Below are 24,850 nucleotides of genomic sequence, written 5' to 3'. Positions count from 1 at the left end.
ATTTATAAAGAGTTAACATTTAATTCATGTTTTTGAATCATTTTTCAAATGCTTACCGTGTGGGATCGTATTCTGTTTCCAAGAGTAACATACTGTTTGACAGAAATAAAATAGTTTTGAGTTCAAGTTATTTGATAAGAAATTGAGTTTCAATGTTAGTATCCTTTTGTGTCTTCATCATTTCCGTCTGTCTTATAATTAGTGGTATGGTAAGTGCTTAAGATATGGGCATGGCTAGTTTTTATATTGGTTATTAGAACTATGGAACTTTGTTGAATTTATTGAATTTCTATTGTTCTAAGTATTCGTTTTGATGTTGAAACTTAACATACACATAAGACCTTTTGAATACAAGTAAACTTGGAAAATATGAAAGTAATATTACTAAAAGCAAATGTTTAAGGTCTATCTTAAGAACTGCTATATATTAGATAATATATTTCAGGTGTTAACACATAAAGGCACAGATAATTCACTTTTGGGTCATTAATCAGGCAGAACAAACTCAAGGAAGAACTTTGAATCATCGAAGTACCTCTTTACAATATCTGTGGAGTCAAGTTTCTTGCTGCCAAGTGGGCATGGTCCTGGCAAACAGTAAAATATGTCATTCTTTAAAGTATTTCTGTGTTGATGTAATTTAAATATTAAGTAATCTATAACACAGATAATTTTGAAGGTTTTATATATTTAAGTGTCTCAATTAAAATTTTTTTTTCTAAAATTGTTTTCATGTAATCGTAAGATGATCAAATGTCCTTGGCTTGTATTTCCTGAGTGTTGTTGTTACCGTGTTATACAGGTTTGTTATCCATAAAATGGTGAATCATCAAATATGGTGATATGACTGATCTAAATGTTTCTTTATAATTTTTAATGGTCTTGTTACTTTAGTTAATCAGACTTTATGATATGGTTGTTTCTGAAGTGTTACAACTTACTTTTAAAACAGATTCTTATATTAATAAACTATTCTGAAAAAAAAAGACAGTTCTGGAAATGTTATCTATTCTGGTTTTCAAGTCGCTCCTGAACTAGTGGTTATGTACTTCAGATTATAAAGGTACCTTGCACATACAAGGGGTAGTAGGTACTGGGAAATGCTTCGTTTTGCACAAAGTCGTGAGTTGGGTGGAAGTTAAGTAATCAAAGTTGAGTCATTTAATGGGCTCCTTTAACATCATTTGGTTTTGGTGATAGAAATGATGAAGATGTAGTAGTTTTCTTCCTATCTTACTTGTGTTTTGATGATTTCTTTGATTTTTCTTGGCGTTTGTTGATAATATTCCTAGTTATTTTCAATTTTTAAATTTGAAAACCTTGCTTTGGAAAGTGATGTTTAAAATTCCGTTCCTAAGCAATTTTATTACATTTAATTGTGTACGGGTCATCAAAATACGTTTTAATTAATAAAATATAAAGTAACTCAGGAAAACAAATTGCTATTTATGTATTCCTTAGTACTTAGTATTGTTCCTTAGTACCAGGCTCTCCTTGATTGTGTGTAACACAAAGACAGTAGAAAGCTAAAACCTAATACTTTTCCAATCTTATTTATCCTGTTGGTTTGGATCTTTTTTATCAGTTCCTTTTTCGAAAGTATTGTCATGTCACTTATGATTTAAACTGTATCTTTAAAGTTTTCTTATGTATATCTATTGGAGATCATAGTGAACTCCCAAACATAGTAGGCGGGAAAAGATTCAGTAAACTACTCAACGTTAGATTATGTAATGTAAGATACATATTTAAAAAACAATATACAGATGTATGTTTCTGTGTGTGCTTTATAAAGCAAGCTTGGTTCCTGAGTCTTGAAAATACTATTTCTTCTTTCAGAAAAAAGATCCTTAGTATAATGTATATACTTTTAAACTTTCTTTCTATGTCTTGGTTCTGTATCAGCAAATGAAATAATTTGGAGAGGCTACCCTGAATTTACTGTACTTGGAGATAGGAGGGAAGGGGGAGTTCTCTTGTGTGGTTTATTCCTTTGCTCTGCCTGTGGTATACATGTACCGAAATTCCCTAATGAACTGACATTTGATTTCAAAGGTTCTCTAAAACACCGGCAAGCTTTTTCAGATGAAGGACCAGATAGTGGATGTATCTGGCTTCCTGGGCCAAGCGGGCTCTGTTGCAGCTGCTCAGCTGTGCCACTGCAGTGCAGAGGCCTCCTGGGACACCCTGTGGAGGGGTGGGCGAGGAGTTCTGGTACCACTTCATTGACAGAAACAAGTGCGGGCTGCATTTGGCCTCTTGTCCGTGGTCTGCCGACTCCTGTTCTGCCCGTCACACACACGCTCCGTGACGTTTTTATCTTAGCCCAGTGGCTTTCATGAGCGAAGGAGAAGTTTGGGGAAGGTGAGGTTATCTGAATCAGTGTTTGTGCACGTAGAGTAAGCAAAATAATCTGTCCAGCTGTGTTTACTTGGAAGAGTAAGTCAGTTAAAGGAGCGTGAATTATAAACCTTTACCCTGTAAGTGCTTTGCAAGTAAGTGGTAATTGGTGTAGCATTTATTTACGGCTTCATTGATGTGTTTGTATACGCTGTATACACGGAGCCGACTTGGCTCCCTAGAGGGCATGCTTTGGGGTGTGCCATTCCCTGTGAGACAATAGGTCCTGTCTCCTCTCCCCTCCAAGGAAGCTGTACCTGATTTTGGAAATACTCTACTGTCATTAGCCACATGAGTGCAGCGTAGCCTAATTGAAGATTTTCATTCTCTTTGAATGGGGGACTGTTGTTTCTACATAGTTTGTTGTAGAAATGAGTCATGAAGACAGTAATGAGATGATAAAAATAACAGCAGGTAATGTGTATTATCTGTTCCTTAAGTACCAAGTACCATCCTAAGTGCTGTACCCACAGTCCTAGAGGCAATATTGATGTCCACATTTCCCAGATGGGTAAACAGGGTTAGACAGTCCATAACTTCAGCTAGGCCAGTCTTTGTTTAGTTCTGATTTAGCTATGATGATGTAAAAACTGATTTATCAGGGGTAAGCTGTGCCAATGAATTACAGCCTAGCGACTTGGCCCCAGGTACAAAAGTTGAAGCAGCACTTTTATTTCCATCATTTATTTATTTTTTCCAGATTAGAATTTAGGGACTGCTGTTAGCATGGTTACGTGCACTATAGCATTTTTATCAAAAAGCACACCTACCTGTTCATTAATGAGACTTACCTGTGGTATGGGTGATGGAGATGGGCAGGAGAGGAAGCGTGTCCCTCAGGGTCAGTCAAGGTACACACTTTAAATTACCTTCAGAGCTAGTGTAGTTGTCTGCATTTTAGAAGAATTTGATTGATTTGTGGCAATGTCTAGTGTCCTAATTTTATTTTTAATTATAGACTCCTTTTCCACATTATATAGTTTGCATTGGAAAATATTAAATGATACTGTATTCTATGAGTTTATCACTAGAGCAGTCCTGCTTCATCTTTAAGAGAATTACGGCATACTTGAAGTAGTTTTGCTATCTTAGATATATAGTCAATATTATTTCAAACTAGTTCTCGGATACTTGAACACTTTGGTATATTAATAATGTTCAGATGGTAGTTGTATGAGAGATATTATAGGTTGTAAACACAGTTTTTAATCATGACAAACATTGAAATGGTGGGACAGAAAAATGCTTAAAAATAGTCATCAGGGCTACCAGTTATGTATTTTAACATTGGTTAGAAATGGCATGGGTAAAAGTTTGATGGCTTCTAACACATTTTAGGAGAAGAAATTATTCCGGGAATAACATACTGTTTGACAGAAATAAAATAGTTTTTATCCCAAGTTACTTTATAAGAAATTATTGTTGAAATATATGAAGGCTCATTTTTATACGACGTACCTGTCACATTCCCTATAAAATGTTTAGAGACTGTTTTTGGTCCTGTGGAGTCTCCTAAAGCTCTATTCAATGAGAAATCTGTGTGTTTACTCTTCACACTGTGCTTTAAATAATGCTTGAATTATTCTGGAATGAGTTTGATACAGTTGGAAGGGAAACCACTTGAAAAGGTAAAGTCTTTGATTTTTTAAATTTTTTGAAATTCAGTAGCTTAATCCTTGGTTGTACGAGTTTTTGAATGGTATAACTGTACTTGGAGATCAAGAGATTAACGTTTCCTTCCCAATGGAATGTTGTGAAGTTTTTTTTTTTTTTTTTTTTTTTTTTTTTTGGGTACGCGGGCCTCTCACTGCTGTGGCCTCTCCCTTTGCGGAGCACAGGCTCAGCGGCCATGGCTCACGGGCCCAGCCGCTCCGTGGCATGTGGGATCCTCCCGGACCGGGGCACGAACCTGTGTCCCATTGGCAGGCGGACTCTCAACCACTGTGCCACCAGGGAAGCCCTGAAGTTTTGTTTTAATGAAGTAGTCCTAGCTGTTAGAGTTCAAAATGTATATTATGACAGTGTTTTAAGAAAAAGAAGTGTCTGTGATTCATTTGGCAGGTTGTTTTGGACGAAGTATGAGAACAAGATAGGATTCTTTCCTTTGTCCTTGAAGTCCTGTATTCCACGGGAATAATAGTCTGAAATTTCAATGATAGTGTCCTATGGCACATGATAAACTGGTGTGCAAACTGTCAGCTCCCACTCCAACGGTGTATTGAAGGGGAATGTTGTTTTTTCTACTCTCAGTCAGCTCCTAGACCTAGACTATCCATCTAAGAGGGAAGCTGCAGGGCAAGGCTAGGTCACCCTGGTCTCCTAGCAGCTTATCAAAAGAATTATATGGGCGAGTTGGCAAGGTCCCTGCTGTGAATGGAATCGTCTGTCCATCTCGAGATGAAGATAATCCAGCATGCACCTGTAAAGAAAAGCACTGCTGAGGTAAGTGATTGGACTTCGGGTGCTAGTTTGGCCAAGCGCTCATGTCGTAAACCAAGCTATCTGTGCTCTCTCTTTTCCCACAAATGATTTTCCGTGCACATTTTATTTTAGTAAGGGCATGTCAAATAATTTTCCCTCTCGACGTAAGAGTCTAAAAAGCCATTAGATTTTCAGGTTTAAATCAATAAATAATTATAAGTCTAAAGTGGATGAATTTGTAGTTATTACATTTTAGAACTGTTTAACTTTTTTTTTTTTGTATACAGGTAACTAAGTTACCTAACTTGTTAGGAAGTATAATTTGGTGTAATATTAGGAGTATAAGGTATCTGTATCTGGGAAATTTTGTTTTGGAAATTTTCTTCAAAGGATAAAAATGATTGCTACTTTTCACATTACTAACAGACATAAAATTTTAATGAGCTCCCCTAAATCGAGTGTGAAAACTGGAAGAGAACACAAGAACCATACTTCTAGGATTAAAATGATAACCACGTAGGAAGTCTCCTTTTGGTAGGTCTCTTATCTTTCTTCTTTTTGTTTATTTTTGTTTTGCTGTTTGTTTTTTTTTTCCCTTCTCAGGTTCCATTTGTGTGTGGTTGATGTGGAAAGGTGGAATTTGGATTTTTTCTTTCACTATTTTTAAACTATTAAACTATTTAAACTAAAAACTATTTTAGATTTTATGTATAAATCTATAAATAATGTAGCACTATTTTATAATAAAGTGAAAACTTCTGGTTAGTTTATTACTACAGTCTTCCAGATTATACAGAATGGTATTTTTGTTATATGTCCTTTGCCTATAGAGGTTTGTGGAAACTTGGGGAAGATGCAGCTTTCAGAATCTAGTTAAAGCTGAAGGAGGAAACTGTTCTCTTTATTTTCTTCTTTACACTGGAAGAATTAGTAGCAGTTGTAATTGACTCTAGCCACACGGTAGCTGTCATCCATGCCTCAAATCAGTCATTTGTTCTTCATACGTATACGAGCACATCCGTAAACATTTGCCTGAAAAAGTTTAATCATAGACTTTTGAAAAAATATTATTAGTAGGATTTATATGAATTTCTTTACATGAAATGCTATTTTAAAAATGAGCCATAATTTCAGTATCAGAATACAGAATGTCTAAGTAAGATTCTCACCTCTACCTCGTCAGAAATACTAAAGCTCATCTCTAAATCCTTTATTAGGAAAGATAATCTATAACCCATTTGTGTATTTAAAAAAATAACGTTATAAGTACAGGCAGTTTGAGAGTTGTTTTGTTTTCTTTGATAACGTGAAGGATTCGTGAATTATTGGTGAAGGGGAAGCCATGGCTCTAAGTGTAATGAACAGTACCCAGACGGAACACTGTCTCTGCTAGACATGCTTCTTATAACTAGTAAATTACTATGCTAGGTGTTTTTGTGCCTATATTTAAAAGCATTCACCTTTCTACCTGATGTGTCCTTGAAGCTTTACTATTTTGTGTCTAGAAATAGTCCAATCCTTCTACTCTTTGGAATGTTGTCTCAGGTTCTGTTAAACTTTAAAATTTGAGTATGCTGGTAAAGGAAATTAATTTGTTAAATGAAAGTGTAAAGACCCATATGCATTTGTTAGAGGTATGTGGTCCATTTGCATTAATAGAAGTTATTTATAAATTTAGAGGTCTAATTTTTCTCTATAATGATTCTTTGTAATATTCCCTAAGTGGAAGCAGTTATACTTGTTCAGATCTGCATTACAAGGGAAAAGACTTTCGTTCCTAGAATAAGGTGGCTTATTTAAGATCTTCAGAAAGGCCCCTAAAAAGTACCTTTCAGGGGCTTCCGTGGTGGCGCAGTGTTTGGGAGTCCGCCTGCTGATGCGGGGGACGCGGGTTCGTGCCCTTGTCCAGGGGGATCCCACATGCCGCGGAGCGGCGGGGCCCGTGAGCCATGGCCGCTGGGCCTGCGCGTCCGGAGCCTGTGCTCCGCAACGGGAGAGGCCACAACGGTGAGAGGCCTGCGTACCTCAAAAAAAAACAAAAACAAAGTACCTTTCAGTTAGAGGACAGTTGGTTTGGTTTATTCATTAAAGGCAAAAGTGTTTGTTTTGTTTTTTTTTTACTGTTTGAGTTTTGCCTTTTTTTTAGCACTTGGGGAAAAAATCATGTATTTTGTAACATGAAGCTACAGTTATTTATAGTTATCCAATTTAGTAAAACAAGAACCATCATATTGATATAGAAGGTGCCATGGGCACATATTTTTTCTGTAACTGTTTCTGTGCAGGTTTCTCTTCTAGTCCTGGGGTTCTTGTGATTAACATATTTAGTTTGTCAAGTTTGGGTTCATATTCAAAGTTGGTAGGTGGAACAGCTGACAAAACAATTGTTTCTTATGTTTCTCTCCTACTTAGTTAGTGTTTTTTGAGGCCCGTAATAGGTGATGGAGATACAATTAAAATTCAGAGGAAGTGTTTGAAGAGATATCAGGAAAACCAGGAGAATATTCCAAAGGGAAGTTTGTGTTAAGGGAAATATTTGAAGCTCCTGTTTACAGGTGATAGAGTTAGAAGGGTAGTTGTTCAGTGTTTTCAGTTTATGCGGCTGTTGAAGTATACACACACACACACATACACATATACACACACATACACACACACATACATACATACACATATACACACGCATATGAAGGAAATACTGAGATATTTTACATTTTCATACTGAATATTTGAGATCTTGTGTGATTTTTATCCTTTCAACACATCTCAGTGTGGACGAGCCACACTTCAGGGGCTCGTATCCACATGTGGCTAGTGGCTGCCATCTTGGGTCGTGTGGTTTGCTTGTCCTGTCTCCCCTTTCAGATCACGGCTTAATCATTTCTCAGGGAGCCTTTCTCTCACTCCCCAGGGCTGTCGGTTTCCTTGCATCCTCAGTCTATTTATGGAGTCATATACCTTTAGAGCATTTATCACACTTGTAAATTAATCTTCAGTTACTGAGATTGTTGTCTCTTCCACTAGATGCAGGCCTGAGTGTTTCCTGTTGTAGTTCCAGCTGACACACAACTGGTGCTCCAGAAACAGTATTTGGGATGAATTGTCCTAATCGCTAGTGTCAGGCCACTTGGCTAGAGTCACACATTTGATTTTAGAATCAGACACTAAACTCCTTCTAATTCATTTTGCTGGGATGAGAGTATATAAAAATATCACGAACATGAGAAGTGGTTTTAATTGTAAGTTGTTTACTTGTAATGGTGTTTTGCTAGATAATAGTTCTGTGAGCTTTCAAGTATTTTTAACTAGTAGGAAACTTTTAAACTATAAGCATATTTTTAAGTTGATTTAACAGACTTAATGGTAAAAGAGGTTTAATAATTCAGATTTTTAAATTTAAATTCCCTGCTCACGTTCGTCCTGAAAATTTTAAGACTGGCTTAAATTATTATAAAATTAAGTTATTTAAAATGAAATTTTATAAGAATGGGATTTTTAGATTGAAAATACTGGTCTTTTTTCTTTTTAAAGGATGCTTATTTTGTTTGAGTTTGATGAGATGATTAAACCAAGTGATCACATTATTTAGTTATTTGAAAGCCAGATTATAGACAAGCCTAGGTTGTGTTGAGTGTAAGAGAGGAATTAAACATTGTCCATTAAATAGGTAAGTTCACACTTTTGTGTGTATTATGCAAGTAGAAAGAATGAGACCCGATTAAGGAGTTGGGTAAGATTTCATTGTGTATCTCATATCTGAGCTGTGTCTCCAAGTGATGCTAGGCATTTATCAAGTAGAGAGGGAGGGGCCTTTCAGTCAAAGGAACAGCACAGACACAGGTACAGGAGACACTTTGTAATATTTCCTCTAAGTGATGAGAAGCCAACAGTTCAACCTGTGGCTGCAGTGCAGTGTGTGTGGGGTGGGGGCAGAGCCAGGGAGTGAGTCTGGAAGTGGGGTTCCAGGTAGAACCGTAAGGAGCCCCACATGGCCCTCTAAGGGGCATGGACCTGTGCTGAGCAGCCGTGCGGGAAGCGGTGGAGGGAGGGGAGAGCCAGAAGGCGTGAGCACTGGGGCGCAGGTGCCGCAGAAGGAGCGGTGGCGCGGGGCCGGCCCTGTGTGGAGCCCCGTATGGAGAGGAGGGTGCAGGCTCTACACTGACCCTCATGCCCCCAGCCCCTCCACCAAGGGGACAGGAAGTTGAGGACGGCATCATGCTGCGAAACTCTTCTTTAGATATCGATGACCATAGTGTGTCTGTACTTTAGTGAATTTTAATGGGAACTTACTGCGGAATAAGTCTGTTAATTACCAAAGGACAGGATACGTTTTACAAAATAAAAGTGATTATGATTCAGAGTCATGTTTCACCGCATGCCGAAACTTTTAATGTAAATTACTTCACCCTCAAATGATAGCCTGATTTTGCTGTGTGGTCAAATTAACATCAATCAACTTAAAAGTGAAAGGATATTTCATGAATTAATTTAAAAATATTACCGTACGTGTTTTATTAGTGAATTAGGCTTTTAATTATGTATTTTAGAGACCGTTTTCAGATTTGCCAGAACTTAAGGAATAAAGTAGAAGTCTAAATAGGATAGTTTGTAAAAGCCTAACTCTATATACAACGAACCAACACTGTAACCAGGAACAGGCGGCCTGGATAAGATGCCTTTGCTTTGAAACCATCCATCTCTCTTCTTTTGTTGTGTAGGGAGATCATGGGGGCCAAAAAACACTTCATTCTGCTCTCTTTTCCAACCCTGTAACATAGTTCTGCCAAAATGTATTAGGAAAATCTCCCTACTCTTTAGTGGTTGCAAGAGCATAGGGTAAGGGCACCGGTGTCTTCCTGACAAGCTTTGCCACTGTTAACTGCAGCAAGGTGCCCGCAGTGGAGACTGCACAAGCCCTTCCATGTCCACTGGCCCCTGGCTTCTTTTGGAAAGAGCGGGGGGAGTGAAGCCTTTTCTCTCTTGTTTGACCTTTGGGATTCTCATCCTTACTGTATGTCCTTTGTGGGCATCGCAAGGTTGGTGTTGTGATGGCTTTTTCACTATATTCACCTTTTAAGCCTTAAGTAAGGTTTCAGTGTGGCAAAAAAAAAGGTTAATGTTTTGAAAAAATGTACAATGCATCACTGATAATAAAACAATATATTTGATCAGTGTTAAACTTCATAAAGCTGATATTTCAGTCAAACTTTATAATATTTTATCCTTATAATTAATTTGGTAACTTCACTATTTCAAGAAGCTAGACTCTGTTAATTTGTTTAGATCTGATCTTTTGCTTAATGAGGTAAAATGCCATCTGTTTTCCGTATAGATTCGAGTTCTGTGAGCCTGCATTTGTGGTTGGTAATTGTCTGCAGATAGCATCAGACAGCCACCAGTATGACCGGGTCTACTGCGGGGCTGGAGTCCAGAAGGACCACGAACACTACATGAAGATACTGCTGAAAGTCGGGGGCATCCTGGTCATGCCTGTAGAAGACCAGGTAGCTTCCACTGTCCTTTCACTTGACGTAGGAGACGCACTTAGCGTAAGACGGGAAGCGTTACCTCAGTGAAAGGTACACTGTAAGTGTTAAGGAAGAAATAATTACTCTTCACAGATCTGTCTATAGAGGAGAACATTGAAACGGGCTCTTGACTATTAACCAAGGCAGGTGCGGAAAAGACCCGTTAACTAGGGTTAGGAGAGCCGCGCTGAGCTGCTCCCTGGTCCGGGTGAGGGGAGCGAGTGCCACTGAATGTGGTAACTGCTTCTAGCTGAACATATGAAAAGGAAATCCTGTTTGCGGTTTGGTTTGAACTGCTTAACTCCATTCCAGAAACGAGTAAATTTTTAGATCTTCTCTTAGTATACGTAGGCGCATTTGAAAGTATTTGTCACCTATTGTCTGCCTTTGGTTTGGAATTATTAGGTATAATAAGTGTATGAAATGCTAATTTATTCAGAAAATGGGTGGCTCTTTTACTTTGAAATTTTATAAATATACATTGCAAAAAATATCTTTTATATTCATATTAACCTACATCTGAGATGTTTAAAACACCTTGTGGTTTGTAAGTAGAAGATCGATTGTCCAAGATGACTGGGACATAGTGTGGTCGTTTTGGAGTTTGTATATCTGAGGGTCCCCTAAGTTCACACATGTGATTTGCAGGTCAGAGGATTTCACCATCACCATGTACTGTGTATATAAAGAAATATAAAGCATTCATTAAAACACATTCTTGGAAAAATGTTACTTGAATGCTTCCGGAGTGTTGAGACTCCCAGATTAATCATCTTTTTCTGTTTTCCTTTAAAGAGACGTTTTTAAACATATAAAATATGGTTTCCCATTGGTATTTTATTGAATATTTATTATATACTATTGTACTAATGTAAAATATAATAGGCTGATTGCTATAATATAAATTGAAGATGCTAATTCATCTTCCTTCAGTCATGTACTGAGCTAATATTTTTTCTCTAGAACTGATGGTGGGTATTTGCTGACTGGGTAAAACTTCTAATCCCCTTGTGACTAATTACATATATCTGTGAAATGTCAAGCTGGGATTAGAATTAGAATCTGTATTTTATAACCACCATGGAAGATCATGAAGTTGATTCGTTGGTACAGTAATGAAAACGTCTTTTTACTAATACAACACTTCAGCCAAACAACTGAACCTGTGTGGGACGTGTGTTTTGGGGGCCAGTGGCAGGTGTGGGTTGGAAGAGTACCCCTAGAAGCCCTCAGACCCCAGATACAACCTGCAAAGTCATGCCTTTTGCGCTCAAGTGTCTGTCTTGAACAGCAGGTATTTGTGATTCCTCCTGTATCATTTTATGGTAAATATTTAAACGAAAGTAATTTGCTTGCATTCAGATACAAGTGATTATATAGCAATCACTGCTGTTATTCTGTTAAAACAAAATTGTGACTGTAAGGTGATCACACTTCCAAGATAAAGCCGTTCTATTTCTTTTCTCCCTCTAAATAGTTAACACAAATTATGCGAACTGGACAAAACACTTGGGAAAGTAAAAACATCCTTGCTGTGTCATTTGCCCCACTCGTGCAGCCGAGCAAGAACGACAGTGGCAAACCGGACTCTGTGGGCCTCCGTAAGTAACCGCCGGGCCTTTCTGACTGGCCCGTGGCTTGTGTTGTTCAGCAGCTGTGCTTGGGATTAGTGGACTGTGTTAATTATGGAGAGTTAAGTAAATAATGCAGTAATACATTCCATGGATTTGTTTTTTTCGATGAAGCTCCTACCTTGCGCCAGACCCTGTTAGCTGCCTTCATGGAGGCATGAAAAGAAGGGGCAGGTCAATGAAGAGATGAGTTTGTTACTTACAGTTGTGAAATGATTAATTACGGTAAATTTGTTGGCACCATTTTCCATACAGAGGGACAGCAGACACAAAAGCCTTTCTTTAGGCTGAAAAGAGCTTGCTCGTTCCAAGACCAGCAGTAACTTTCAGGGTCACTGAGGCTCCTCGGCTGGGCTGCAGAGGATAGCTGATGGAGACTTGCCTTGTCCTCAAGGAGAGAGTCAGTGTTGATGGGGGTGGAGTTGTTTGAAGGTAGGAAAATGGTGGAGGAAAAAGAGGGTTCCAAAGTTTTACCCTGAGCCCCTCACTGAGTGATGGTACCATTTATTGCTGTTTAGGACTGAGGGGTGAATAGCTTGGAAATCGGTGTAGGAAGATCAGAGACTTTTATTTTGGCTGGGCTTGAGTTTCCCATTAGGTAGGCATGTGGGTGTCACCCCGCTGCACGAGCTAGGAGGATGGGTGAGGAGGCACTGGGACTGGGCCTGTGATCCACCAGGTCAGAGCTGGACCACGAGCAGAGGCAAGGCCGAGAAGTGGGGGGACAGCAGTGTGCGGTGTGCGAGACTGGACTTTGGAGAAGGCGGGAGCGCTGAGCTCCCTGAGGGCTGCTGAGACCCTGAGGAAGAGCGGTGAGCGCGGCCGTGGTTGGCCCAGCGTGTATCATGGCTTTGGAGACCAGTAAGTAAAGTTCTTTGCCAAAAATGAGCTTTAGAACTTTACCATAGTAGACTTCTTGGTTTAATTTGCTTTCTAAATGAATTTATTTCATAGGAACCTGGGAGAGATTTCATTTTATTTTCAGGGTTATTTTACCCTCCCACAACCCATGTGGTTTTGTGGTCTTTTGGGGTGTTTTTTTTAATTTTAATTTTATTTATTTAATTTATTTACTTCTGGCTGCGTTGGGTCTTCGTTGCTGCGCGCGGGCTTTCTCGAGTTGTGTTGAGCGGGGGCTACTCTTCCATGCGGTGCGCGGGCTTCTCATTGCGTTGGCTTCTCTTTGTTGCAGAGCACGGGCTCTAGGCGCGTGGGTGTTAGTAGTTGTAGCATGTGGGCTTAGTAGTTGTGGCATGCAGGCTCTAGAGCGAAGGCTCAGTAGTTGCAGGCACGGGCTTAGTTGTTCCGCGGCATGTGGGATCTTCCCGGACCAGGGCTTGAACCCATGACCCCTGCATTGGCAGGAGGATTCTTAACCACTGTGCCACCAGGGAAGCCCTGGGGTGGTTTTGAGAATTAAATGAAGTAGTGTTTATAAAAAGTGCTTAGCAGGTAATAATGGCTTAGTAAAGAATAGTGTTGGGATTTTGGGAAGGTCAGTAAATTACACCTGTTTCCCCTGCTCAAGTTCTTAACAGTGGAGAGGTGGACTTGGGGACTAGGTAGCTAGGAATTGAAATGGAATAGGATGTGTGGAGAATAAGAACACGTTTGCTTTTCTGTTAAAATAAGTTAAAATAGGTTTCTGTGTAGAGAACATTATTTCATTAATTATAGGGAATAAAAATATGAAAGTATGTTAGCACAAAAAAACCCTAAAAAATACACGTGCAAATCCTTTGCCAAATGTATTTTGTAGCTATGAAATTGCTCATGTCAGCAGTTACTGAAATATATTCATAACTTTTCCTCAGGTTCATCACAAATTTTTATTCAACTTAAAGTCATATTTCTTTTTCTTTCTTTGGTATAAGACATTATAAAAATAAATTTCACAGCAGGCCCTTTAGAAGGGGTGAAGGAAAAACTACACCAACTAAAGGAAAACTCTGTTTCCTTTATACACCACCTGCCGAATCCTCCTGTCGTCCAAACCTGTGGGTTCTCCTCCTTGAGCAATCCTGCAGTCCTCTGCGGACCCCAGCGAGCTAGACTGTGGTCTGGTGCAGTTGTGGTGCTCGCCGGTGCTAGCCCAGACCCCGCAGGCTGCAGGCTCTGTCCTCCTCCAGCTTCTCACGGGCTGCTTGTGAATCAGGCCCCCATGACCCCTCCTAGAGTTCGATAATTTGCTGGAGCGGCTCCCAGAATGCAGGAGAACAGATTACTCATTAGATTAACTGAGGAACAGCCGGATGGGAGTGATGCCCAGGGCGGGGTGTGTGGGCGGATGCGGACGTCCACGCCCTCTCTGCGTGCACCACCCTCCCAGCGCCTCCAGCTCTTCACCAGCCCAGAAGCTCCCCGAGCCTTTCCATTAGGGGCTTCTGTGGAGGTTCGATTGATTAAATCATCGACTCTCGGTGATTAACTCAACCTCTAGCCCCTTTCCCGTCTCTGGAGGGGTAGCCTGAAAGTTCCATTTCTCTAATCCCATGGTTGATGTGCCCGACAGCCAGCCTAGCACCTTGAAGGGCTTAGTGAAAGTCACCCCGTAACATCAAGTCACGTGTGGTTGAAGGGAGCCTCTCATGAACACTAAAAAGCACTGCTTTTCACTTTGATGCTCTCATCACTTAGGAAATTCCACGTGTTTTAGGAGCTCTGTGTCAGGAAGGGGAAGCCAAATGTGCATTTCTTCTTATAAATCTCAGTATCACAGAGGTCAGGAGATTTCATGAACTGTTGAACTGCACCACACTGAGCCATACGAAGTTGCGGTTTTGTAGGTTAAAAATGGGGTTTGACCTAAATCCAGTGCCCTTTTCAGTCTTACTTAACAAATAAAAATGAAAGTGCTGACTGCTAGGTTCCTATAAAATCTACATAGAGACCACCTTTTGGGAAACAAATAGAGCTGACGTGTGTGTTAGAGATAACCTTCATTGTAGTTTTGGCCTGAAAGCTTCAATTCACAGTAAAATTTTATAGCAGTCAGGACTAGTGTTGTCTGTCTGGTCCATTGAATCCTTCTCGTGACTAGAAGCATTAGGAACAAGGAGGTTGCAGTACAGAAAATACTGGGATTTTTGAATAAGTAGGGCTGAGAATTGTCTAAAAGTGTTCGTATTATCAGAAAAACGTTTAAATGAGGCTCTTGTGGGTGCTGTGAGTGTTAGAAGGACCTGTGAGGTCCTGTGAGTGTTAGAAGCGACTATGAGGACCTGTGAGTGTTAGAAGCGACTGAATGGAGCCAGGTCTGAATCCTTTTCCAGTCCGGGTCCGTCGGTGCTTCTGCAGTCGGGCTGTCCCGGCGGTCGTCGTGGTGATCGTGTCCCTGGAGGAGCAGGCAGTGCTGGCAGAGGAGGAGGACAGTGGACGTGTTGGGAGAGCGCCCGGGGTGTGGGCGGGTCACACCCACAGGGACGCCCGAGAAGTCTAAGTACTCCTTCTCTTCTTTGTAGCTTCTGAAGCTCTACCCCCGCTTGTTCTCTACCCCGCTTCCTGCAGTGGTCCCTTGACCTCCGGCCTCCCTCCCGCCGGCGCCCCCCGCGGGGGCCGTCCTGGCCTTTGGGGCTGATGACCCCATGACTCCCGTCTGCAGCCGGGCCTTGCCCCCAGCCTGGCGGTGGAGGGACTGCCGCGGCTGGAAGCGGCTGGAAAGGGCCGGCACGTCGCGTGGCCTCTGGGCCCCGAGCACCTTGCCGGCCCCTCCCCGCTTGCCTCGCCCGGCACTGACTGGCTGCCCCATGTGAAAGGCCCACGGGGTGGCAGCAGCGCCCAGACCTCCATTTAGGACACACAGCGCGAGCAAAGCAAATCTTTATCTTCTCCTCCCCGAACTGTGCTTTCTCTTGGTCACGTGGGTAATCAGCGTTACATCCGCCTCGCCGCTCGGACCAAAGACTCCGCGTCCAGTCCCCGTCCGTCCTGTCTTCACAGCAGAACTCAGGCTTGTCCCCTCTCTCCGCCCCAGCGTGGTCCTGTCTCATGCCGGCCCCTGGCACGCCCGCTCCTTCCCTTGCCAGCCGCCACCCCACAGAGGGGCCGGGCCGGGCCGTGCTCTTCCATTTTGGGTTTCAGTAGAGAGTCTGAAGAAAAGGTTTTGTAGCAGGCCAGGAAGTATGTGCTAAGGGATCTTGGAATTGGTCTAAAATGCCTCCTGCCTGGAGTTTTATGAAAGACCACATCTCCCGCTGCACGATGTGCCCAGCTTGTGACTGGGCAGAGCCCCGGGCACTAGGGCAGGAGGGAAGCACCCAGGACAGGATGTGCACCCTCAGGCCCTTTGTGGGGGGGTGAGGAAGGGCCCCAGGCCTCTTTCCTACCCCCCGCCCCCAAGGGCTCACAGCTGAGGGCAAAGAGTGGCCACATACACATTCGGATAAGTGACATGATCACAGGAAGGTTGGGAAGGAGGTAGCTAAGAACAAGTACCAAAAGTAAGGGGAGAAGTGATGAAGGCTTTCTTGTGCTGTTGAACTGAGGAGGGCTGTGTTTTGTTTTGTTAGGTATTTGAGAAGAATCCTTGATAAGGGTTTTATTCCCACAGGGGTGGAAACTAGGAAGAACGGATTTCAGGTGGGGACCTGAGAATTTTCTTTGTCTGGGTGCAATGCACTGGAGGAGGCCACCAAGAGGGGCGTGTGGCGCTAGGTCTTAACACCTGCGCGCCGGTGGGAAGCAGGAGTGAAGCAGACAGGGCCTGTTCCGACTCTCCCCGTGCGCTAGATGGAAGCGAGCGTCAGCAGCTTAGGTCTGTGGTGTTTCGGGGCTGCTAAAGTGTGCGCCATGATTTCTGGGGGCCCTTTACCCGTGAACCAGTTCTGCCTGTTGATTTACAGAAAGATGGAAACTGCGTGTGCATGCGTGTAACAGTCTAGAGCTCAGGCTGAGGCAGCTGTTCAAACAGTGCCTTCATCTGAGGTTTTGAAACAGGTCCTTCACGTACTTTTCAACATCAGAAAGTACAGAAGATGTGTAGGGTAAAAGCTCTTCTCTTCGTGTCCCCTAACTGCTTAATTCACGTGCGCTCCAGCCGTTGTAAGTTATTTATCCTCCCCGAGAGGGTTTATGCTCATACCTGGGGGTGCGCACATGTCCGTACACACAGACCCCGGTGCCGTCCGCTGTCCTCAGTACTGCAGTGGTCTGGCACATAGTAGGCGTGCTTCCTAAAATCTGTGTTAGATGAACGTCAGTTTTTTATGTCCTGTCTCCTAATACTCACTAAGAAGTGAACAGTATATAACGTTGTACTTTTTATGTTTTCCGTGTGTTTTTAGCCCCCTGTGCTGTCAGGAATCTGCAGGACTTGGCTCGTATTTACATTCGACGCACACTTAGAAATTTCATCAATGATGAGATGCAGGCCAAGGGCGTTCCTCAGAGGGCTCCGCCCAAAAGGAAAAGGAAGAGGGTCAAGCAGAGGATTAACACTTACGTCTTTGTGGGGAATCAGCTCATCCCTCAGCCTCTGGACAGCGAGGAGGAGGAGAAGATGGAAGAGGATAACGCGGGGGAGGAGACGGGCCGCGGCGCCGCCCGCGAGCAGGAGACGCCGCCCCAGAACTTGCTGAGGGAGAAGATCATGAGGCTCCCCCTGCCCGAGGCTCTAAAAGCGTACCTGACGTACTTTAGGGAGAAGTAACTTAGAGCAAGAAGGAAGAACGCCTACTGATAACTCCTTTAGTCTTGAAAATGTAGCATTGTTAGACGTTAAAAGAGAATGCTTTCTTTCATCAGAGTGAATTTTTAGTGGAAAAAGTATAACTTGTTTCTGTCTTGGTAATAAAAATGATGTATTCTGTGATTAAAAAGAATCCCTTTTATAAAATATATTTTTCTTTAAATCTTGTTAAAATTGCTGTTTTAACTTGGAGCGACTTCAAGAGTGGAATGTAACAGTAGTCAAGACTGGGTCCTTCAGACCCTCATCTGGTTCCTTACAGACTAGTAGTGGTGAGGGTTAGACTTAATCTTCCATAAGGTGAAATAATCAGGAAGCATATATGTAGTCTGATTCCAATTGCAGCCATTTGCATTTCCTCCATGAAACCTTCATCCAACAAGGAAATCAGAAGCTTTGTGTGTTGCCGTCACTATTGCTGAGTTGCTGTAGGTCTGTTCCGGGCAATGTATGAGTGCAATAACGATGCAGATACGGAGTAATGTAGCTTTAAAAAGCCTCCTCCTTTCAGGGGGTTCAACAGCACTGCTACTCTTGCTCTTGAATCTGTTGCCAAAAGACATGGGGAAAACATCTGCTTCTCTCATAGAGATTTTAGGAGCACGTCAAGTGAATATTAAAGTAAAACGTATATACTTAATACAACTCTTAGTTTGGTTGGACCCTTTACATTTTCAGTATTTAAAAATGATGAGGTTATCTTACTCTGAAGTTTTAGAAGATAGTATATTTAGGACGGTTTTCCCTGTAGTCCACTGTATAAAGTATTTGCTTTAAGAGAGTCCGTTGTTCTACGCGACTGTTGATGGCTCATCGGTGAATCGGCCTGAGTGGGCTGGTCACAGGTGCACTTTAGCAAAGGAAACTCCTGGTTCATTGGCAGGTTCATCCTTGACAAGCAGGGCTGCGCCAGCCTGCATTTGCTTTGAAATTCATCTTTGTAGCATAGGAAGTAGTCACAGAAATTATATGTAGATGACCTTTTCTTTGAAAATTCGGAATCATAGTGTAATCTTTGGGACCTACACTGGGCTCATTTAATTTCTTCCCATGTTTTTATTTTGTTCTTGTTTCTTGTGGTAAAGTAACAGTGATTTTCATTTTTTTGATTAATATCGCATACTACTGTATTCATTATTTGAATGTCAGTAGTGAAACAGGCGGTAAATGCCGTTATTAGTGTTTCTTTTCTTCCTACTAGGGCCTGAAGAGTCATGCCTTGTTTAAGAAAGTATACAGTGTAGCATATTTACTATTTAGTGTTCCATGGATTATATATTTTTTAGAAGGAAAAATTTGAGAGTATCACTTATCACCACCAGCATCACTGTTACAACTGTTGAACAAGTATGCTTGAGGAAATGCAATCGATGTGTAGTGGAAGGATTCTTATGTCTCTGCAAAGATTCAACCGTTAGATGAATGGTTTAAAAAAATCTCAGCTCTGGTAATTCCACACGTCTAAAAACAACTGTTTGAAATAGTCTAAGCATGAATCATCCCAGGTAAATCAGGATATTTTAGTAATGTGAAAGATAATTTTGTGGAAGCTGTTCGTTTTTTACCATTGACTGGGCTTGGGCGTTGGGGGTATCTCCACAATTTTTCTTAGGCGATTACTAAGCTGTTATTGTTAAGAAATGCCCCATTCATTTCTGTCAAGGAAAAAAAAATAGTTTCATGCTATTGTCACGTTAGAAATGTTCCTTTTATTTTGAAATCAGTGTCCATTTTAGAAGTTTAATTTGGGGCTCCTGGTGCCCACATATTTTTTATCTAGCCGCCCCCCCACCAGCTTTGTTGTTTTCGGGGCAAGTGTTCAGATAACGTCAACACGACGTTTTCTTAAATCGTCGTGTTAACTATTCATGAGGGACGTTTTTGTTAAGGATATATTTGAAGATGGAGTTTTTCATAGCAGCTTTTATTCTGTTGGCTTTGGCAAAATGTACAGTAGGTTTTCATAATCATTGCCTATTTTTTGTCATTGAAATGTATCTTTTGTGTTTTTAAATGCATTTATTTCACAGTTGTGACTTTACTATTGACTTCAAATAAAGAAGTAGAAATAAAGAATGAAATTTTAAGCGAAAGCCCTTTTATCTATTAATGGGAATATATTAGAATGATTAAGAATATTTTGGGTGTTTATTTTTTAATGAATCATGTTATATTTGAGTGTGGATAATTGTGCTTTATAGGTGGAGAGGTAGCAAATAAAGATGAAGTAATTCAAAATGATGAGCAGTGTATTCATGGGAATTTACAGTGGGGTAATTATTTGTTTTGCGGAGAGAAAGTAGGCCTAGGGAGGGAGCACGACGACTTCCCCCCTCAGTCAGATTGCTGCTTGGAGATGGCTTGAAATAGCACCCAGGATCTGATAGAGCCCGAGAAACTGCCGGCAACACCATTAACTACCAGGAACATCGTTTAAATCTGTACTGCTTATTGGTCCATATATCTGGTTCTAGTACTAATAAAGAAAAATGTCATTAAGATAGCACACATAGTAGTTAAAATACAAAATGTGGAAGTGTTGGTTTCCAGCTGTTTGAGAGGACAAAAGTGAAGCAAAACCTGTTAATTTATGGGAAAACTTGGAAAATTATTTTAAATAAACAGTTGCATATAATTAAGCATCGTTCTCCAGTGGCCTGCCTTTTTTCTCTTTCTAAATTTAGAAAATGTCAGTACACCTATGGATATATGCTGAATTATGGTATAGAATTGTCTGTATTTGGACATCTCATTTCCTTTTGACTGTTGCCACCGCTGAAGGGTGTAGGGTTTTAAAAAATTTATTTTTATGGGGCTTCCCTGGTGGCGCAGTGGTTGAGAGTCCGCCTGCCGATGCAGGGCACACGGGTTCGTGCCCTGGTCCGGGAGGATCCCACATGCCGCGGAGCGGCTGGGCCCATGAGCCATGGCCGCTGAGCCTGCGCGTCCAGAGCCTGTGCTCCGCAACGGGAGAGGCCACAACAGTGAGAGGCCCGCGTACCGCAAAAAAACAAAACAACAACAACAAAAAATGTATTTTTATGAACTATTCAAGTAGATACGAAGGATATTTATAAGATGCTTGGAAAGTCCAAGGAATGAGTGTTCATGTCCGTACATGTGAGTACGAACCATGAGGCTTGACTGACAGCACTACCGTTCCTGTGTGTGCCCCTCTTCCCCGCTCATCCTAGCCCCCCTCTCAGGGTGCCCGTTTGTGACGGTCACACCTGGCTTTTTGCCGCGGTTTTACACATACGCTCGTATCTCCAGGCGGTATGAGTGGAATCACCCCTGTTCATTCCTGTGCACCTAGTTTTCACTGCACGTTGTCTTTCTGAGGCTGGTCCCTGTTGTCTGTGGTGATGCTAGATTCCCACATTCCCACTTTTTTGTTCATTATTTCTTCTTGACTCTTGGATCATCTCAATTTTCTTTTGCCTAAAGTACATCTTTTGAAATTTCTTTTGGTGAAAGACCCTGCGGTAGCTAGCTCTTAGTTTTGTCTGAAAAAAATTTATCTTTGTTCTTGAAAAATATTACTAATATAATTTTAGGATGACAGTATTTTTCTCTAAAACAATGGAGTTCTCTACATTCTGGCTTTCATTGTAGCTGTTGAGAAGTTCACTGATAGCCATTTCTTTGAAGGTTGTCTTTTATCTCTGTTTTTACAGTTTTGTCCTGACATTGTTAATACTCTTGTCTTGGCATTGTTGATTTTCTGTAGTTTCATATAATGTGCTAGGTGTTAATTTTTATCTTTAATCCTACCTGGTATTTGTTTTATAGGTGTGTGGACTGGCCTCTTTGATCAGCTCTGGAAATTCTTGGCCATTTTCTTTTCTTACAGACATTGCCTCAACTTTTTGCCTCTCAGCATTGGATTCTAAATAATTCATTCAAATATATCTTCCAACCACTAATTGTCTTCACTTGCTTTAAGTCTGCTGTTAAACCCTTACACTGAGTTTTAATGTCTGTTAAATTTTCTAGTTCTTAAAAAAATTTTTTTTAAATAATTTCCTGCTCTTTATTAATACGTTCAATTCGGTAAGCACACTGAACCTGTTTTCTATTCCATATCTGATTCCAGTATCTGAACTCTGTGGCGGGCTTCTGCTCAGGATGTCTCTGAGGGCCAGCTGTGACGACCCCGTTTCTCTTGTGCTTTGCGGGCTTTGACTGAGCTTGTGGAACTCTATCTGTGAGGGTTTATTGGAGGCCAGCTGGTCTTTGCCAGAAGCACTGCTGGCTCACGGCCTCTTCAAACTAAGTCCTGGGTTTAAGGGTTTCACACCACTCAGGGAGAGGGGCCTGAACATCCACGGGAAAGCTAACCTGGGACGTTACATCTTCGGGGAGATTTTACTCCCTCCTCATAGCAAGTTTTGAAATAGGCAGTTTTCTCTGCGTTCTCTGGGGGAAGGAGGGGACAAGGTGGATTATTTCTAGTTCTCCTTAATGAACTTTATGCGGACGTGGAGATTCCAATGAAGCCCTCCCCAGTTAGGAAAGGGCTTTTCCCCTTCTTCCTGTAAGCTTGCTGCCCCAAATCTGAAGTTAACGTCGCTAAGTTAAGCGAATACTCCAGCTGAATGAGACTCCGGTGCTCACGTACCTTGCTGGCTTCCCTTTTCACTTCGTTTTTGGACCCTTGTCTATGTCTTACTAACGTGCTCACTCAGCACACTGATGCCTTAAAAAAAAAAAAGTTTCTAATGCTTTTATCTAGCGCACACAGTTTTCTGCTGGAGTTTCCTAAGGCCTGCGAGGAAAGGTCCCACAGCCACGATGCGGCTGGCATTCATGTGCTCCTCTTGCAGTTCTTAGCCTTATACTCATGGAAGGTAACAGTAGGGTGTTTTTTTTCCATTGACTGTCAGGTTTTTAAAAGTAGAAAGTTTTTAGTCTTTCCTTCCAGAAAAATGCCCTACGAATACAATGTAATATTTATTATATTGAATATTTTGAACTGAAAACGACACACAAACCCGCATGTCTTGTCCAAGTTCTCCAAATTGCAAACATCACCAAGAGCATCGGAATCGTTAGCGGTGGGCCTGAAAGGACGAAGCTGGCTTTTTCGTTTATTGATATAGACAATAAGAGACACACGAACAATGTCAAGCATAGTTCAAGTTTATTTTAAAATCATTCTTGTTCATGGAGATTGAGTTTTTTCTTCTGATTTTTGTATTAAAAAAACCCCAAACCCCACATATTTAAAAGTTGGAACATTCTGCCAATAGAGGGCAGTGTTCACCTACAGTAGAATGTAAAGGAACGAAGAATTGCTGAGAGAAGGAGAATGAATGTTTCTTCTTTATACTCATAAGGTTGATAAAATTTGACAAAACGTTCTCCGCTCACTACGTCTGTCTCGCAGCGTGGTCATCTGGAGTTGCTGCCTAAATTAACCATCCAAGTTTCACTTTGTTTTTCTGTTTTGCATTTTTTAAAGTCCTATTTTAGGGATGAGATTTGTTTGAAAGTTTCAGTCTTCAAAGATAAAACCAAAACCTTAAATACCTGCTTACAGAGTGCCCAAAAAGTACACGTTGAACTGCAAGACATACTTGTGGCAGAAGTCTTGTTTCCAGCGGTGTCGCCGGGAGAGGGCCGCCCGCCCCCGGGCACCTAGAGGGTGAGAGGCGGGTCTGCAGCCGCCGGGGCGGCGGGTCCTGGAGGCTCATCGGTGCCACTTCACGTGCTCACACGCGTGACCGTGGGTGCGTCTGCTCCAGGGCCGGGCGTGGGCGCTAAACAGTGTTCAAGGAAGAAACCAGAAGTAGCTGGTGGGAATCTCTTATTAGTGCAGCGCTTTGGGTTTCAGGAGTGGAATAATACTGTTCGGAGTAGGGAGTATGTGCCCCCGGGTCAGCCAATTATTACTGCGCTCGCCCTTCAGGGTTTGGAAGTGTTACCGGATAAAAAGAAGAAAAGCTGTCCTGCGTGGATGCAATAAATAATGAACCAACGTGAGCTGCCGAAGCCCGGCCGACGGCTGAGAGGCTGGGCTCACGGAAACAGTGGAGCGACGCGCCAAGAGGAGGTGCCTTGTCGGGCGGCTTTGGCGCTGACGTGCCCTCTTCCCCGCGGCGCACCCCGCCCCGCCTCCTGGCCCGCCCCGCCTCCTGGCCCAGCCCCGCGCTCCCCCCCGCCCCCGCGGCGTGCGCCCCCGCCCCGCCGCGCCTCTGTCCCCCCAGGTCCCGCCCCCGCTCGGGTCGTCGGAGCAGGGTCCTCACTTTTCCGCAACCCCAGGCTTCGGCGCTTAGACTGGAAAGCGCGAGCCCTGAAGCGGTGAAAGGAACGGGTCTCCTAGCATCTTCCAGAACTTACCACAGAGAATTCCCATCTTCATTCCTTGGGTAATTTGCCTCCATAGAGTCCCAGTTTAACCCCTTTATCGTCGCCCCCCACCCCCAAATCTTCCCTACTCTGAATTGGGTGAAGCAGCCGCCCACGCCGCGTGCCCCCGCTCCCGGCTGGGCCTCCCCGCGCCCTGCGGTGGGCGTTGCTCCCGGGTACCCAGAGCAGCCGGGAGCGCGGGGCGGGGGCCCGGGCGAGCAGGCAGGTCGGCGCCCGGGAGACCACGCCGGAGTGGGCGGGCAGATGGGCCTGGGTGCTCACCCGCCGTCCTCGCCTTCTGTGTGGGGAGAGAAACCGCATCACTGAGCTGCCCTTCGGGTCGCACAGTGTGTGGCGTGCGCACCCTTCTCATCGTGGTGCTCAGGTTTTACGCCCCAAGAGGAGAAGTGCCTCTAGGACGAGGCGGTTGGAAGGGCCCAGCGTCCCCGGTAAAGTGTCTGCCGGTCGTGGCGGGTGCGCGCGGGAGAGAGCCGCCTGCCCCGTTCGGGTGCATCCCTGGGCGGGTGAGTCTCACTCTCCCCGAGTGAGACTCCGGGGATTTTGAGCAAGAGGTAGGACGAGCAGCGCCGGGTCACTTTTCGTCATAATCGTGAAATGAGGATCTAGCTGGGTAATGAGAGTTCAAGCTGGTGGTGGTCGTTGCACATAAGCCCACTTATATTCGGCCCAGAGTAATTTTTGTTAAGCATCTTAATTTTATGTGCTCGTGAATACGAAAAACAGCCTTACTGGAAAAACCCACAAGACGCATTCTTGAGCCCGGGGCCGCTTCTCGTGTGGTGGCCAGAGGGCAGGGCGAGCGGGGCCTTTGG

At 42.8% G+C, this 24,850-nt stretch overlaps 1 protein-coding gene across 13 annotated transcripts in view; it reads left to right on the top strand.

The window, feature by feature from the left end:
• Positions 1-20,313, top strand: part of PCMTD1 (protein-L-isoaspartate (D-aspartate) O-methyltransferase domain containing 1) — a 61,224-nt gene extending 40,911 nt beyond the window's left edge. For 6 of the 13 annotated variants that reach the window (XM_019925357.3, XM_019925368.3, XM_019925355.3 and 3 more), the window contains 3 exons: positions 10,154-10,325; positions 11,827-11,950; positions 17,263-20,313. In XM_019925357.3, coding sequence (XP_019780916.1) covers positions 10,272-10,325; positions 11,827-11,950; positions 17,263-17,627 — 543 coding nt within the window. In that variant the 5' untranslated portion in view covers positions 10,154-10,271 and the 3' untranslated portion in view covers positions 17,628-20,313. The other 7 variants (XM_019925363.3, XR_012327142.1, XM_019925366.3 and 4 more) reach the window with 7 other exon arrangements.
• The last annotated feature ends 4,537 nt before the right edge of the window (positions 20,314-24,850 follow it).

This window comes from Tursiops truncatus, chromosome 17, assembly GCF_011762595.2.
Source record: "Tursiops truncatus isolate mTurTru1 chromosome 17, mTurTru1.mat.Y, whole genome shotgun sequence".
In the NCBI taxonomy this organism is placed as follows: Eukaryota; Metazoa; Chordata; class Mammalia; order Artiodactyla; family Delphinidae; genus Tursiops; species Tursiops truncatus.
Note: the sequence above shows the minus strand (reverse complement) of the source record. Positions and strands in the feature narration are given on the sequence as shown.